The following is a 17,493-nucleotide window of genomic DNA, read 5'->3' on the forward strand; positions in this document are numbered from 1 at the left end:
GCCCATGTCTTAAACAGAGCATTTAGAGGAGTCTGTAGCCTGAAATTATGACTCACAGGGGTTACTTTCACATATACTGACCCCATTATTCAAAATAATAATTATGTTTAATATATATTTGAAAATGAACTCATCCTGCTTAAGCAACATTGCATGCTTGATCGTGTTACTAATACTGCTCTAAGTAAAGTATGAGGAATATCATCTTAACTGAGAACATGGTTCTTTCTGCCATGTGACTTCACTTCATTCTGTTAGCAATTTCTGGTTTCATGTTTCTGACATTTTAGAGTTACACCTTAATTCTTCATAGCAGCTATTCAAAATCAGAGGGGTAAACAAGGTGCCCTAAAGTCTCACATTAGGCTGGTGCAGAGTGTAGTTAGTTAGAATGCAATGGAAACTGCAACATCACATCCAGCCAGCATTCTGATCTCAACCACGTGTGAAACAAGTCCGTACAGTCTAACCTTGTTCTTCAGAAACCTGATTCATCATTTCAAGTTAAAACCACAGTTAAAATTGTCCAGGTAAAGCTTTCCCCAATTTTCCTAATTACTTCTCCAATTCAGGGTTGGATGGAGCTGGAAGCCTATCCCCACTCACACTGGGCAAAAACGTGGGGTCAACACCGCAAAGGCTGCAAGTCAGTCATAGTGACATGTACAACTGCACCCTCAAACACACACATACATGCCTTTTGACTGTGGCGGAAAGTTGTACCCACACAGGTGCAGAGAGAACATGCAAACTCCACGTGGAAACGCCTCAGAACCTTCTTGTTTTGAGGCAACAGCAGTAACCACTGCACCACAATGCCACTGCTAAAAGCTTAACCTCCCAGATGTAGCAATGCCTGTGATCAGATCCAGATAGTGTCAACTTAATCCCAGGTGTTACTGGGGTCTAATGGTGAGCCTGAGCAGGATAAATGGTGCGGCTCTGCACTCAAGACTACAAGTCCCAAGTGTCAGGCCTGACGTGTCTATGTTTGTGTGTGTGTGTCTGTGTTAAGGGCAGAAGTCTTTGTAGTTGTTAGCAGTCCTCAGTGCCTCATAACTGGACAGATGGATGGATGGATGGATGTCAGAAGCTTGTATCAGCAGTCGCTGGGCTCTTAGTCCGTTTCTTCTCATCTGTCAGTCTATCCCTCCCTGTGTAGTTTTCCACCCCTCCCCTCCTGCTACCCCCACCCCACAACCCACCCAACAGGGCAGAGCTGAAATAATGGGAAAAAGAGACCAAAAAGAGGGCAAGTAAAAGCAACAGAAGAACAGAGGGACAGACTGATAGAGATAGATAAATGGGAGGTGGCATAATCAGTCCCTACGCTGGTGCTGCAGCAGCCGGGTGACCTCACCCTATAGTTACCATGACAACCCAGTCTGCCACCAGCTGACAGCACTCAACTCTTTCTTTCGAATTCTTGTTTTCCCTTGAGCGAGTGGCCCTTTCAGGATGACAGAGAGGCGAAAAATATGACATGCGTCTGCGAGTGAGGTCACACCTCTCCGTGGCACACTTCAATGCCATTATTGGTATTTTTATGGCTCGAATGCAGGTACTGCATTCAGCCGCTCTATCCCCTGGATGCTCTTGTGGGTAAAAAACAAAACAAAAATAAACAAAATCAGAGTATTTCCTATGTGATGAAATCAGGGATTGTAATGCTTTTAAGACCCTCTTCATTGAAAAACAAATGCATAGACAGATAAAATACTTTAGCAAGTGTATTTGTGCATTAAGCAAATGCAGAGTGACACTGGAGTTTTTGATTCTGGTATTCACTCTGCGTTGTTAAATACATGACTACATTAAGCAATTAGTCACTGACAGTGTAAAGATTACCAGATCAGTAGTTTGACAGCTGCTAAAAAAATATATCTATATATTTATAATAACAATGTGTCAAATCAAAGTGAAACTGTGTCACTATGAAAGGGTCCCTTTAATCACATTTTTAGTTGCCAGTGTCTGGTTCTCTCTCTCACCTTAAATAGCCTCAACACTTGTTTTGCACAACCAACCCGGATAAAAAAGACACAATAAGAAACTTGCTGATAGAAAATGTGTGATAGTGTGTGATAGTAGAGACCAAAACCGAGCTAAGAGATAGTGAATAATAGCCTTACACTCATCAACACTAAAATAACTCTGGATGAGTCATCGTGCTACTCTGTAATCACTGACAGGTGGAAAATAACAATTATTTACTAATAAATTCACTACATCAGTATGCAAGTTACACGCTTTAGCCCTAATGGCAAAAATCTCGACTTCTACAGGTTCACGGTTGGCTAAAAATAATTTTTAAGCACTCTGCCAGACTGTTCCAGTATTTTCCCTGACTCCGTTTTTTCCAGCTCATCATTTAAGCAACTATGATGATAATGCACTTACTGTAAATTGCTTTGGGCAAATGCATGCCAAATGCATATAATGTGATATATAATGAAGTCTGTACTATATAAAATATCCAAGACTTCTAGTTTTGATAGTGTTTATTCTATTAAACAGACATATTTCAATTAGTTATTTGCAAATTCAGCCTGATATGTTTAGGATTTTGGAACAATATCCAGACATTAAAGAATGGGTTTATAATAGCTGCCCCACCAGCAGGTCATCGGAGTGTGTAATTGTATGCTAGTGTACCATTTGAGAAGACTATAATAGTGCAGCATGAAAGCAGTTATGAAACATGAAAAGGGAGTTGTACATTAACAACTAATCTAATACATTGCTGTCCATAGCCCTCATCATCTATCATCATTATCATCTTTCTAAACCTCTTCCCTCTCCAAGTGCATTTGATACTGACATCCACTGGCAAGCTAAAAAAAATAAATAAATAAAATAAAAATAAAAAAATCAATGAGAAGTAACACAAGTCCATTTACACCACTCGCATAAAAAACGATTGTGCATCGTCCAATTATGTTCGTCTATTTACCCTCAGAGTAATGGCTTAATTTTACACTGTCACATAAAAGTAGACAGACAGTTAAGTAACCTTAAAAGTTTAGGGCTCTGAACTTAGTACTGGTACAATTACCCAGGTGTTTAGATCTCAGATTAGTCTTGTCTTTATTTAATATTATTGTATTAACGTTAAAATTAACGAAATTTGAAAGCGCACAGCTGCAGAGTGGTTTTGGTTTCTGCCAGGGGTGCACAGACTTGCTGCAAGGGAAATCGTCACTGGCCGTCATCTCACCCACCGACCCGCTATTAATAGCAGCTGGTTTGCTTTCGTCACTCCTCAGCAGTGCAGGAGGGAGAGGGGGAGGAGGGCAGAGAGCAATAGAGAGGAAGGAGGGAGACGGATAAAAGGGAGAAGGGGTGTAGGCAGAGGATTGGGAATGCAGAAGAAAGCCGGTGAGCAGAAGGATGACGCTCATCCCTTAAGTTGGTCTAAACGTCACTGCGTGACGTCTGTACGTGTGTGTGCAAGAGCGCTCAGACATGATGTGAATTTCCACACGTCTTTAATCTTCATTTACAACAAAGTGCTAGTCACTATTCAAGTGATTTATATAGTATACAAGGTACTTCGATATTCACCAGAGGTGTGTGATCACTCACCTTGAGGTCCCTGTGGACAATATCGTGCTGGTGGATGTGGCTGACGCTCTCCAGGATCTGATTAATGCAGTGGCTGGAAGAGACAGAGAAGGATGAGGAGCACAAGACAGACACATTCGTCAATCCACAGGAGATCACAAATGCAGACTGAAGCAAAAGTTTTAAAAAAGAAGAAGAAGAAACTAGTTTAGTTTAGTGGAATTCATATTACGTGACAGTTAAAGTACACGACAAGCATACGAGTAAAGACAGAAATGCCACAAAAAAGATTTAAAAAAAGAGGATATGGTTGAACAGGTTTCTGTTGTTCACACTGTATAGTGTCACAGTATTAAAGTAAATTGGTAGACAGCTCTTCCACTGGGCACATAACAAAATTACGAAGCGCTTTAAGCTTTGCCATTATTATATGCAACCAAAAACACCCAGAGCCTTGACGTAACCCTGCATTAAGAGCCAGGTTATGGCCTCAGTCATCCCAAGTGGCCCATGGATGACACGGTGAAAAAGAAAGCAGGGTACAGAAAATACAGGGACCCATTTCCAGACACTCTTTCTAAAGAGACACTGCAACCTGTTACAGAGAACGGAGGGCTACAAAGAGGAATACAATGCTCTGCTCTCCCACTGCTTCCTTAGTTCTGCTCAGCTGGCCAATCACAAAGTGGCTACAAATGTCAGATCATTAGTGGCTGTGGGTCCGTGGCAACAGACACCCACAATGCAACACAGGAAGGGTGTAGGGGTGTGTGTGCGTGTGTGTGAGTGAGTGTTTCAGATGCTAAACTGGCATTCACATCCCCTTCACACCAGCAGTGTAGAGGTGAGAAAAGAGCTGCTCTCTAGTTATGGTTGCTGTGTGGCTACTTCAGCCAGAGAAGCACTATCAATGTCTTGAAGGAGACCCTTTCAGAAAATGTGCCCGTAAATCACATTTACCTCGCCCTTACAGGAGAATTTTGTCTAACTTTTTTTTGGCTGATCAACTAAATCCTTGCAACCAGGGTCTTTTTCACCAAATTTGCAACATTCTAGTGGTTGATGGGTAACACAAAATCATTTCCTGTTGCTCATTTTGACACTGAGGCTGTAGTCTCAGTTATATGCCGCAAGGCTGAATGCAGTAGTTTGATTCTGACCAGTGGCTTTTTGCTGCATGTCTTCCTCTTTCTCCCTGCCTTCCGGTCTCTCTTTACTGTGCTATCTAACGAAGGCGCAAAAACCCAAGTCAATAAAAAATTATTATTATTTGGATATACAGGGGTATACTCTCAAAGAGAAAAGTGCAGCATTGACAGTTTTTGGCCTGATTCATTATTTTCGATAGCTGAGGAAAAGACTCCACCTGCCTGTTCACATGACTGTAGATGCCCAATCCTAAGAGCGACTAACAGCTTAAAATGTTTGCATTTACTGAGGTTTTTCTGTGAGACGATGATGAACGCAAAACTATAAAGCACTTAACTAGCAGCAAGGTAAGGTTTTAGGCTTTCTGTATGTGTGAACACGTCGAAACTGTTGTTTGGTCTTGTTACTATTTTAAAAAGCAAACTGTATCCAGCCATGATGTCAATAGTTCATCCAAGGATCTAAACTCTCCAATCTAAATGGAAAAAATGGCTCAGAGTCTGTGGTTATATTTGCTTAAAATAACACCGTTTAAATAATTTAATATTCTAGCTTTTTATATCTCTTTATAATTAGATCAGGCTAAAAAGGCTAGAAGGTAGAGTGCACTCAACACATTGTGACAGATAGTCAAACTACAGATTAAGTGCATAATCAAACCTACCCCAGCAACAGATCAACTGATTAGAAGGTAACAGTTCAGTCAACCAACAATTTGGCTGACTAAAGCCCCACATTACACTAATCTAAACACCTGATTTATTTATGAACCCCCCATGAGCCATGTAAGATTTATAAATGTACCTGCAATCTTTGAGCAACATTTCTGTGTACTTTGAGCAGAGGATAAGTGGTGCAAGAAGAAGTATGTGGTGCATTTTTTAAGTAAATGAATGTGACGAAAGAAATGTGGGCAGGGTGTGAGGGGGGAGTCTTATGTAAGCTTGTCCTCAGCATGCATATCTACAATTCTTTCGGCTCAGTTAAAGTTGCTATTATTTCTCTTAAAATAAATTGAGCTTGGCATTTAGTAAAGGTGAAGTAAGGGACAGCAGCGGGAGGGGGCGCAGAGACAGATTTAGGGAGTATTGTCATCTCTCTGCAAGACAGAATCAAGAGTGTCCAAATTAGAGCACAACAGGACTTAAAATTTATCCCGCCATTTATTCTGTCCCTACCCAGCTTCCTCATACACATATATGACATTTATTATTTTACATGTGTTACTGAGCCTATTTTTTCTTCAGCCTAATCTAGCATAATGCTTATTGGACTATTTTCCTCTTGTACTTGCCTTAACTCTATTGATTGCCTTTCACATTCTCTATTGCATGTTTTGACATATTTTTTAAATTCTGCTATTCAAGTCATTATCTAACTGATTAAAAGCTTTTACATCATGGTTAAGCGCTTAGGCATGTAGGTAATGCGCTTCAGAAGAAAAACAAACCTCAACTTCGGACAACAAACTAAAAATAAGTTTTAAACTCAGAGGACAGCTTTGTCATTGTTTATTAATGAAATTTAAAAGCACCGAGTCACTTGGTCCAAAATAAAGTGTATACAGGTTGTGCCAGAAAGCCCTGGTTCTGCTGCTACAGCACAAAGTACATTAACACAGATTCAAATCGCAAAACATTTTATGACAGTCCACAGCAACCAAAAACAAAAAGGCACAAAAATCAATTTTGTGCTAACTTAGTGTACCTGGCATCTGCTTCACTGTAGTACTCTCTGGCGACAATGTCCTCAAACAGCTCGCCTCCAGTGACTCTGCGGAAACATACATGAAAAATAGAAACTTTGTATTTTGTGTTTATTTCTGAGTGAAGATCCCCAGCACAGATGGAAAACAAGCATACTGCAGACAATGTCACCAAAACATGCTTTTTAAAGATCAGTTTGTCTTTTTTTCCATTTTTACCCCAATTAACTGCTATTTGTGGACTAACACATGAGAAAAAGTGAGTTATTTTTGTGAAGTTGGAGTCATTACCTCTAGACAATAAACAAAAATTGCTCAACAGAGAAAGAAAGGCCTGAACTGGTAATCTGTGCATGTGTGTGTTTGTGTGGTACTGTGATTCACTCACAGGTCAAAGACAAGGTAATGGAAGCCTTCCTCTGCAATGCTGTCATGCAGTCGTACTAGTGAGGGAGAAAAACACAGAAAGAAACAGAAAGAGCCATCAAATAAAAATCTGCAAATCAACTTTAGGTGTTTAGGTTGGAGGTTGCGTGCAGTCACTTCAGGCTTGTTAGTTGATCACAGCCATTGACATGTCGAAGAGGTTAACACGTGAGGAGCGGATCGAAATTGTGTTGATATCTGGTGAACGCAGTAACCAGGTCATTGCAGCAGATTTCAATGCAAGACACCCTATGAGACCACCCATCTCCCATGCTACAGTTACCATCCAACTGGTTCAGTGTTGGATTTGCCAAAATGTGGACGCAAGAAAACCCACAGCATAGCACTCGCCACATGTCACTGGAGAGTGGCATTAGTCGAACATCCCTTCGGTGGATATTAGCAACTCACAAATGACACCCTTACGAACTGCAGCTACTGCAGCATCTCAACAAGGATGACCCAGATCGGTGCACAGAATTTGCAGAATGGGCAAAACAAAAATTGGAACAGGAGCCTCAGTTCACGCAGAAGATTTTGTTCAGTGATGAGGCAAACTTTTATGTGAATGGTGAAGTTAACAAACAAAACCACTGCTATTGGTTTGACACAAACCCACATTGGATGGATCCCTCCAAGACTGTTTGAACAACAAAAGTGATGGTTTGGTGTGGTATGTGGGGTACAACGATAGTGGGTCCATTCTTCATCAATGGAAACCTCAAGGCCACTGGATACTTGAAATTGCTACATGATGTGTTTCCGTCTTTATGCACTGAAGCTGGCACGTTCCCTGAGTTTTTCCAGCAAGATGGTGCACCACCACATTATGGGTGCCAGGTCCGAGCATTCCCAGATGAACAGTTTCCTGGAAAGTGGATTGGTCGTCGTGGGCCAGTTGAATGGCCCCCAAGGTCTCCCGATCTGACCCCCTTAGACTTTTATCTTTGGGGTCATCTGAAGGCAATTGTCTATGGTGTGAAGATACGAGATGTGCAGCACCTGAAACTAGGGATACTGGATGCCTGTGCTGGCATTTCTCCTGCGGTGTTGCTATCAGTGTGTGAAGAGTGGGAGAAGAGGGTTGCATTGACAATCCAACACAATGGTCAGCACATTGAACACATTTTACAAGTGGTCAGAAACTTGTAAATAACTCATGAAAGAATAAAGTTACGTTGAAACCAAGCACACCATTTTTTTTTCTTGTGACATTACCAATAAGTTTGATGTGTCACATGTCCCTCTTCCTATTGGAAAAACAAAAGTTGTATCCAAGATGGCCGTCTTCTAAATGGCCACCATGGCCACCACCCATCTTGAGGAGTTTTCCCCCTCACATATACTAATATGCCACAAACAGGACTTTAATATCACCAACCATGCCCATGTTATTACGGTGTATCCATATAAATGGCCCACCCTGTATAACAACTACAAGCCAAGTCAAAAAGGTCTAGAAACCAGTTTGTGACCCTCTGGTCAAAACTGTGATTCCCAATGCTAAACACCTAGTGAACAAAAACGTGAACATCAAGACCATCAAGCTTGCAAATTGCAAATTAAGTAGTAATACAGTTGTTGTTTTTTTGCAAGCGTCAGTGTAAGGATCAAATAAAGAACTATTTTTAGTGTCTTTGCTCTCTGTTTACTTGGTGGTAATTTTGAGGGAAATATCTAGTGGCCATTAACTATTCAGTGTCACATACACAAAACAATGACGCACAGTACACAAAGTAAACAGCGCTGATCGCATTAGTGCGACCAGCTGACTGAGCATGTGTTGGCGTTCAGACTCACTTTGTCTTGTTGGCTGCTGGCCAGTTGCACCATGCAAATATCCCACACAGTGACAGGCCAGGTAACTGGCTGATTTGCATATCACCTGGGGCCATTTGCTTCAAAGTTATTATTAAACTGAACAACACTGAAATGAAACCCAACTTTGGTGCAGTTGTTGTTGCTGTTTTGGTTCTATATAAAAAACTGGGCAACCACAAGGTTTCAGCTTTAAGGGAAACTGTTGGTTTTCACATTCATATTGGCCAAATCTGATCTGTAAGCAACTGAGCATGTTTCATGTGATGAAGTATAGGTATAAAGCAAAAAGCCCCTGAAAAACAGAAGTGAATATGGCTGTAACACGTTTTCTGTTCTTAAGCCCATCCTCCCTGATAGGAATGGCTTGAATACGATTATCAAAACACATGTTCACAAACTGAAGCTTCTAAGATGTTAATGAAGGTGAACTGAGAACTGTTTCTAGAACTATTTATCCAAAAGTGCTCACGACAAGTTCTGAAAGACAGAATTTATTACAGGGCTGTTGCATTAAGGTCCATTATTTGTATCTGACTGTACCCATTTAACCGTTACTCAAATAAACATTAAGACACCGACAGCTGCTAAAGGGTGCTAATATTCAGTTCAATCCAATTCAACTATATTTATATAACACCAAATCACAACAAAAGTTACCTCAAGGTGCTAATTTATGAGCACCAAAAACACAAACATGATGAAGAGGTCCAGTTAACAGCCTCAAATTAGCTGAGGTGATGCCTAACAATCAAAGCAGTCAAGCATTTACTCACACATAACTGTTATTCTTAAGGGCAAAATCTCTGTAGCAAATGACGATGTACGGCCTATTTAAGTAACACACTGTATTAAATACAACAGCATTAAATGTTGATCTACTCTGATCTCTAGTCTGAATAAAACTGAAACAAAAAAAAAAAAAGCTGTAGCTTTTGTTTTGTTCAAATTTCTACAGATGTTTTCATGAAACATCTGCATCACAGCTGTGTCACTAATCATTTAATCTCTTGGCTCCCAAAGGTCACTCACCTATGTTTGGATGTTTCAGCAGGCGACAGATCCTCGCCTCCCGCTCCAATTTCTGGTGATCTGAGGATAGAAAAGAGCAGAGAGGAAATGGTAAACACTCAGTAATAGTACCAGGAGGAGAAATCACTTTGTTTTTGTCCAGCATGCAGAACAGACCCCTTTCTCAAAATCCACTGAGTAAGTGGACACAGAATGGCGTAATGCTGAAGTACACAAAAAAAGGAGAGCCATAACATTCACTCAACTGACTGCAGGCCGTGTTCAACATCACTTCTCCAAAAGCACGCTTTGAAAACAGCTTTTTCTGCAGAACTTTTTAACATGTGTTCACAATTTAAGTGCTAATAAATGATTTATTTCTTTTTCTAAAGAACAGATTTTTGCAAACATTAAAAGTTGATATCTTGTTTAGTAGGACTTCAGAACTGCCTGCACCAGCGACTTTGCGACTTGATTAAAAATGTTCTTTCAACTCTAAACTGGTTACACACAAACATATGAACATACTTCATTTCTTTTTCTCTCCAACCTCTCCTGCTCCTCCCACTCCACTGAGAACAATCATTTTTCTTCGTCTAAACTTGACAAAAATCAATCAACTTGAACTGGAGACAACAGCAAAACACTTCATAGTAGCAGAGCCCGATGATGTAAGAGGCCAAAACAGAGACCGTAAACTAATGCATGATTACACAAGCAGACAAACAGCTGTATAGTGTACACACACAGACATACACAAAATAAGCACAAGCTTTTTGCACTTAGTGAAATTAGTCTTGTGGGTCTGCCCTTAATACAATCAGTGTCCAGATAATGATTCTAATGGCAAGGGGAGGATGTCCATGCATGTGTGTGTATGCAGCTGCATGTTTCAGGCAGATTGGTTGCACAGATACAGTAGATACAATGGATGGCATGTCCTGTTGCAGGGTCTAAGAGGTCAGGTTTATGTTGGGCTTTCCTGCCACCAACCAGCTGCTGGTCTCAGTGGACAGATGGAGTGCTTACGTGGGTGCACAGACCTCTGTGTGTATGCCTATGTGTTTCGGTTGGACTTCGCGACAGAGGGCTAGAGACACTGGACATCCCTAATCCCAAAAACATTAGTTTGACCATCATTTTGTAATTGCATAATAGATTATCTTCTTGATATATCTTTATATTGTCTGACAATATCTTTTTTCACTGAAGCAGAAAATCACAGTCACCAATTCCTTACTGCTTTTTTTGTAAACCTTTTGAAAACCTTTGAATTTAGTATCGGGGGGAAACTAACGTTGTACTATATACGCTACATAAACACATCAAATAAACCCAATTGGAAACAAAAATGAGTTATTTGTTTTCTATCATAGAAGCTACAGATATGTACAACTCTAAGCAGAAGTACGGCTCCTGTTGTGAACACAACTTGTTCTGCCCAACTTATATGGCTATCAATATACATTCACCAGGCACTTCACTGTAAACATCTGTTCAACAACTTAATGCATTTAGGAGGGCAAGCACGGTCCAGACGACCTGCTGAAATTTAAGTCGAACATCGGAATGAAGATGTAAGTAAGCAAAATTTTATTTATATAGCACCTTTCAAGAATAAAATCACAAAGTGCTTCACAGAAGCTAAAACATAAAAACAAAAATCGACCAAAAGCAGGTTTAAAAATATGAGTTTTAAGCTGTTTTTTTTTTTTTTAAATGTGTGTGTACGCAGCTGCATTTGTCAGGCAGACTGGTTGCACAGATCCAGTAGTTACAATTTAGGTGTCTTTAAACATGACATTGTTGTTTTGCCAGAAAGATAGGTCTTAGTGTTTTAGAAACTACTACTACTGAGACTTTTTCACACAAAATCTCTAGGGTTTACAGAGAATGATCTGAAACTGAAAAATAGTAACAAATATGGTAGACTGTCCTAATCATTGTCCAGCCAAAGCTTTGGGAGGTGTTGGAACATCTTAGGTATTTTTTAAAAACAGGAATTTTCCAGTTTTGTTATGTCTCCACCACATGAAAACACAAAAACATGTCAAGGAAGTAATTAATACCATGCTGAAGCAATACATGTGTTATAAATTAGCAGATGAAAAATCCTCACTGTGGAAAGAGTTTTTTTTAAAGGTCATTTCCAGTTACTTAAAATGTGGTTTACCCATGAACGAAAGGCCATAATGCATCTAAAAATGCATATTTTCCAAAATACCTGTGTACATGTTGATAGAGCCTGAATGAGTAAACATACTGATACCTGCTGTAGCATGCATACTTCGCAGTGGAACACGTATGCATTCACGCTGTGTCAAAGTAAATGGTTTGGTGAAAAAATCAAGAAGCTCTCTTGTTGTCTACTATTAATGTATTTTCATCTCCCTTTATTCGACGCACATTTTTATTTTAATAAAATGAATTTTTGAATGTTAAAATGTCAAAACATATGAAAAGTCATCACATACTATAAATACTACTGATACTGATCTTAATAACAGTCAACGTTAGTTAAAACTGTAACAGGAGATCTGTGAGTCCCTATAATGATAAAGATTTGAAGATGCGATACAGACTAATTACATTTCCTGCATTGCACTGCACAAAGAGCCACTGGTTTGTTACACAACACCACACAGCATTGTGTAGGTAGGACACAAAAGATTAAATTAAAATAAAAAAAACACTGCCTTTGCCTATTATACACAGTGGGTATGTAACTGCAAATTCAATGCTGATGTTTGTTGCATGTCATAATATAATAAAAAAAATGGTACAAGCCAATCAAAGGTGACACGTTAATGTAATAAAGTCTCTAAGATCGAAAGCAGCAAAGACAGTGTAGTTGAGGAATTAGTTGTACTGTTATGTCATGGGTAATTATCTCATGTCCTCAAATACACCATATTTTTATAAAGGTAGCTGATGGAAACAAGGACTGGCTTCCATTTTATTTAACTTACTTTTCTGCAATGAGTGACACATCTAAGATGAAAAAAGAAAGAAAAAGCGAGAAAAAGAGGAACACAACGACAGACAGGAGGAAACCTAAGAAGACAACAAAAAATTCTTGTTAATACTGTCAGGAGAATATGATAAGTTCAACCCCAATTAGTGAGAAAACTGAAGCAATCCTTAATATACTAGAACTATAGGTGAAAGCATAGTGTAAACTTTCAGTCATTAGCAGATTTGGTGGCAAAACTGTCAATCAGCTGTGCCAGCTGGCATGTTCACACTCAGAAATCCCCACACTTTTACCAGACAAAAAGCTGTAATCAGTGAGCTAAGCTCATAGGGTGGAGGTACCTCAGAGGTCAGAGAAGGTTTCAGTTGGATCAAATCTCAGAACAGGCTGGAAAAACACTTACAGGAAAAGTGAATAGGAAATACTTCCTTCCTCCACAGCAAACACAGAGGGGACTGTAGAGTCAGTGGAAAAACAATTCAGTGGCTACCATGTAAATACATAATTTGTGGTCTTGCATGCCTACAAAATATTATGAAATCAAATTACACTTCTATATTTGACTTGGCACTCACAGCAAGATACAAATGACAGCAGTAATACTTCAATATCATTGTTGAAAGCTAATAGTATTTGAAATAAAAAATACAACTTTTTAATTCCCTCTGAATGTTAATAACAGTGTTTAAATGTGGCCAGACGACTCTGTACATTTTAAACAGTTCGTATTTTCAAAGTTTTTGCAGACCTATGAACATTAACTTGCTTAAATAAAAATAAAAAAGTGAGAATTGTTTCAGGTTATTTGATAATTTAAAGCTGTAACCTTTGTCTCTTCTTCCTTAATTGCACACAGGTCCGAAGTTATGAATTTCCGGTGAAATCTGTTGCACTCGTCAGCAACAAGATACTACAGGAAAATACAATAAGGGATGTAAGAGTACCCTACATTTAACCCCAAAACTCTGAAACAACAAGCCAGTCAGCTGTAGTGTTTCTCCTACATATCTCTGCACAGCATATACCTGTCCTGTTCAGTTCAATATCTATGCTTTTTGCTTAGACTTCACAGACACAAAAGTTTTAATAAGTCCAGCATTTTCAGAGAAAAAGAAAATATCAAAGCAGTCTACAGACATTCCACAACCTTCTTCTCAAAGCCATATGGGCTATTTTGGCTGGTTGTATTCTTAGAAGTTGGATCTGCTTGCAAAAATAGGACTATTTTTCGATGCTGGCCTGATATGACGACTTTATTACGCTTGTGATGGCAGACAAGCTTGGCACCCAGTCTGCTTAGAAACACTGCAAACTAACTGAGGAGTATCAGCAAAAAACAAAAAAATGTGAGAAGAGTTGGTGTCAAACAGACAAATTTTATAGAAAAGAAAGTGACTGACAGAAAGGTAACTGTAGGCTTTTTCTAGAACCAATATGACCAGCTAGTAAGTCATTAGAAATAAGACAGACGGGCATGTTCAAGACATGTGCAACTACACTAATAACTAGCCAGCCTTGGAACAAAGTCTCTATCAACTGTATGTTGTGTTTTACTCCGTATGTTTGAAAGGCAATTTGCAATCGCACCAAAAAAAGTTTCCCATGAGTCTAACAAAGGCGACTCTATGAGTAGGGATACATTCAGACATGTCTGTAGCAACAGCAACAACAGTTTTAAAACAGCAGAGTTACAAAAACCAGGAAGTTGAAAAATACTGGTGGCCACCAGTACTATCCCTCAGTCTCATAGCAGATTCACCTACGGTATCATTTTGAAAATCTAGGTGACGCTGTTCTCAATTTATTGTGCAATAAGATTCTGAAAACTTGACCTCCACCCTTTACCTTGAGGTCAGGGTCACTGAGATTGTAAATCTGAGATTTTTAGTAGATGCAGCTACAGCATTGCTATCAAATTCAAAATCTTACCTCACCACATTCTTGAGTTATCTCATTCTTAAACTTGGTTGCCACGCGGTCTGCCCACCCACGCAAAGGGCTGATGGGATATTACCTTTTGCAGCTCAGAGTAAAAAACTAACTTCAGTTGTTCAGTTTTATAGATACAATATGTTATAGAGGTTTGAATCACTTCACAGCCCATGATACGATATACTTCACTTATGATATGATATACCAAATACCAACATAAACAGACAAAAATGCAGTACAGTGAAATCCATAAGAAACATAAGGTGAAAGTGGCTGTTTTCCACAAGTCCCAAGCCGCCACAGACACAAAAGTTAACCAAATAAACAACTCTATATTAACAAAAGACAACAAAAACAGTTACAGTTAAGTTTTAATGATAAATGAAGCAGTCTTTGTTCAGACTAGAAAGCGTTAAACAATTCTGAACACTGTTACATTAAAAATATCAATTTTCTGCACATGCTATTTTTTCTATGAAATTAACACAAAGAGAAAAAAAAATACCACATTATCACTCATTGGCACAGGCCCTAATGATGAATCATATATGGAGGAAGAAGTTGTGTGCATGTTTTTTTGCATGTTTGTTCCACCATCAAGTCAAACCCCCAGAGTTTACCATCCCCACCCTCTTACATATGCAAGCCCACCCTTTCGACTGCTTCCCAGAGAGATGGTATGATATCACACTGTCTGCTCCAAAGTGAAGAGCACACAGCACTTAGCCCAATTGGACTGAGTGATGCCTGACAGTGCAGCACATCATCATATTCATTTATCCAGCCAGCCCTCTGCTTATTACTCTCTCATCTAGAAGCTCCAAACAGACAGGGGGAGTGGATGAATGGATAGACAGAATAGATGTCATCTTTCAGCATACATTAACTTTTTGAAGAACGATCCAAACCCCATGGACCATGTACATCAATTATCTTCCACTCACATGGCAGAATACAGATAATGCTTTAATAGATGCAATAATGAGAGTAAACAACATGGCTAGCTGGCAAACATTCTGATTCTGACTTCAAACTCTTAACAAATATATTCCAAGTAGAAGTCCATTTATTTAAGGCAAACACATCATAAGTTACATATTTTATGATTATATATTTAAGTACTCAAGATGTCAGTTAGCAGCTCTGTCAAGACTGTCAGGGATCCTTCATCCTCAGTCAACAATACATCACAATTGTTCTTCATCAGATGATTCGAGCAAACGTGACAACCTGCTTCCTAACCACAGATATTAGTGGGATGAACCCCTGATTAGACTCTTCATGTGAAACAACTTCAGCCCAAAAAACACCCACAGGCAGGTACTATGTTTCTAAAGCTGATGCACCAAGAACCTTCTGTTAGTATGTAAGACATCCAGCTTTCTATGCTTCAACATGATGAACTGTGAAAGGGAAAACAGAGACTACGAAAACAACGTTCTACCTTTGCCTTTTGTTTCTCACTGTATCCTTACACTTACTGTAAGTAGTATAATGTATGAGAGAGCATCTGTGTGTATGGGCTGTTGTTACATACACATTTTCTGACTCGACAAAGCCATTAGACAACCTCACAATTCCATTTGAAGCCTTTAGCAAAGTTACAGTCAAGTCAATGAAAAGAGCGCTGTGAGCACAACTAAAAGCATGGCTCTCAGCCTTGTTTCCTTATTGTGCACAAACCAACATGCAAAACGACACAGCCTAAATCCACACAGACCACTTTTGGATGCTCTAATTTTATTGTCCTGAAACAAACAACCTAAACGCCACAGGGTGTGTCCTGAACCACAGACATATTTATTCCTGTAAAGGAGTGCATGTGAAGGTGGAAGATCTTAAATCTAAAATGTTTGGCAGCATTTGGTAAGGCTCAACAGCTACATTTCATCCTATGTATGTTAACGTTGGGTCTACAAGCGATCATTCTGAAATTCAAGCATTAATAATCAAATAGAAATCAGAATATTGTAGAATAGAATATTGTAGAATAGAATAGAATAGAATAATCCTTTAATTGTCCCACAAGGGGAAATTTGGTTGTAACAGCAGCCAGAAAGACACATATACAAACAAACAGTACACAGGACACAGAACAGAAACCTACACAATTTTTCTTACATATTTACATATGGACAATGGTTACTATATACAGAGTATTGTACAGTTATTAAATTAAATAAAAATAACTACAGATAAGAGGCAAACCAGGTTGTAGTGAGAATCGGTTGATTAAATTATTGCAGTTACAGCGCAGATGTAAACATCTATGTTTGTTGTCCTGTGCTCAGCCAACTGTGAAGCCGGCAAGGTTAACAGAAGCTATGACAGATATTTTGAAATCAGTCTGGATCACAATGTGTCCACCTGAGTTTCTACATATCCTTTGCCCATCTGGTATGCCTCAAGTAAAACCCTAAGGAAATATGAAGCCAGTCCCTTCAAAAAGTGAGTCAATAAACTTCCATGCTAAGTCCTAGAAAAGGACGTGTGTCAACGCATTAGCGCGGTTAGCTCATTAACGCGTTGACGCCGTCCAGCCCCACGCACAAGGCGATCCGCGGTAACTCGTTAACGGAGATTTGCTGCGTTAATGCAGTTATGGCATTAACGTCATTTTAACGAGGTTAACGTTGACAGCACTAATTAAACACTTTGTGGTACTGGTGTTTTTTGTTTTTTTTTATTCCCATTATCTGACAAATGATATAGCTTGATGTGTTGTTCTTAACTTCCAAGTGCTTCAGAGTCTTGTTGAGTGAAATTATGGTATATAATTAGTCTGTTAGCATTAGTCAGCTTAATAACCAGGTATCTGTGGTTGTGGGTGGCACTATAAAGACTTTTACACACTGAACGGGTTGTGTAATTTTACAGATCTGAACTTCATGTATAACCTGTAAAAACACAGAAA

The 17,493-nt window shown here is 39.2% G+C and overlaps 1 protein-coding gene across 27 annotated transcripts in view; it reads right to left on the reverse strand.

The window, feature by feature from the left end:
* Positions 1-17,493, reverse strand: part of camk2g2 (calcium/calmodulin-dependent protein kinase (CaM kinase) II gamma 2) — a 76,820-nt gene that overhangs the window by 32,941 nt on the left and 26,386 nt on the right. For all 27 annotated transcript variants that reach the window (XM_085181697.1, XM_085181706.1, XM_085181702.1 and 24 more), the window contains exons 3-6: positions 9,695-9,754; positions 6,807-6,861; positions 6,421-6,486; positions 3,586-3,658 (exon numbers count right to left, since the gene is read on the reverse strand). In XM_085181697.1, the coding sequence (XP_085037823.1) occupies positions 3,586-3,658; positions 6,421-6,486; positions 6,807-6,861; positions 9,695-9,754 (254 nt within the window). The remainder of the gene's footprint in view (positions 1-3,585; positions 3,659-6,420; positions 6,487-6,806; positions 6,862-9,694; positions 9,755-17,493) is intronic.

This window comes from Neolamprologus multifasciatus, chromosome 13, assembly GCF_963576455.1.
Source record: "Neolamprologus multifasciatus chromosome 13, fNeoMul1.2, whole genome shotgun sequence".
Classification (NCBI taxonomy): domain Eukaryota; kingdom Metazoa; phylum Chordata; class Actinopteri; order Cichliformes; family Cichlidae; genus Neolamprologus; species Neolamprologus multifasciatus.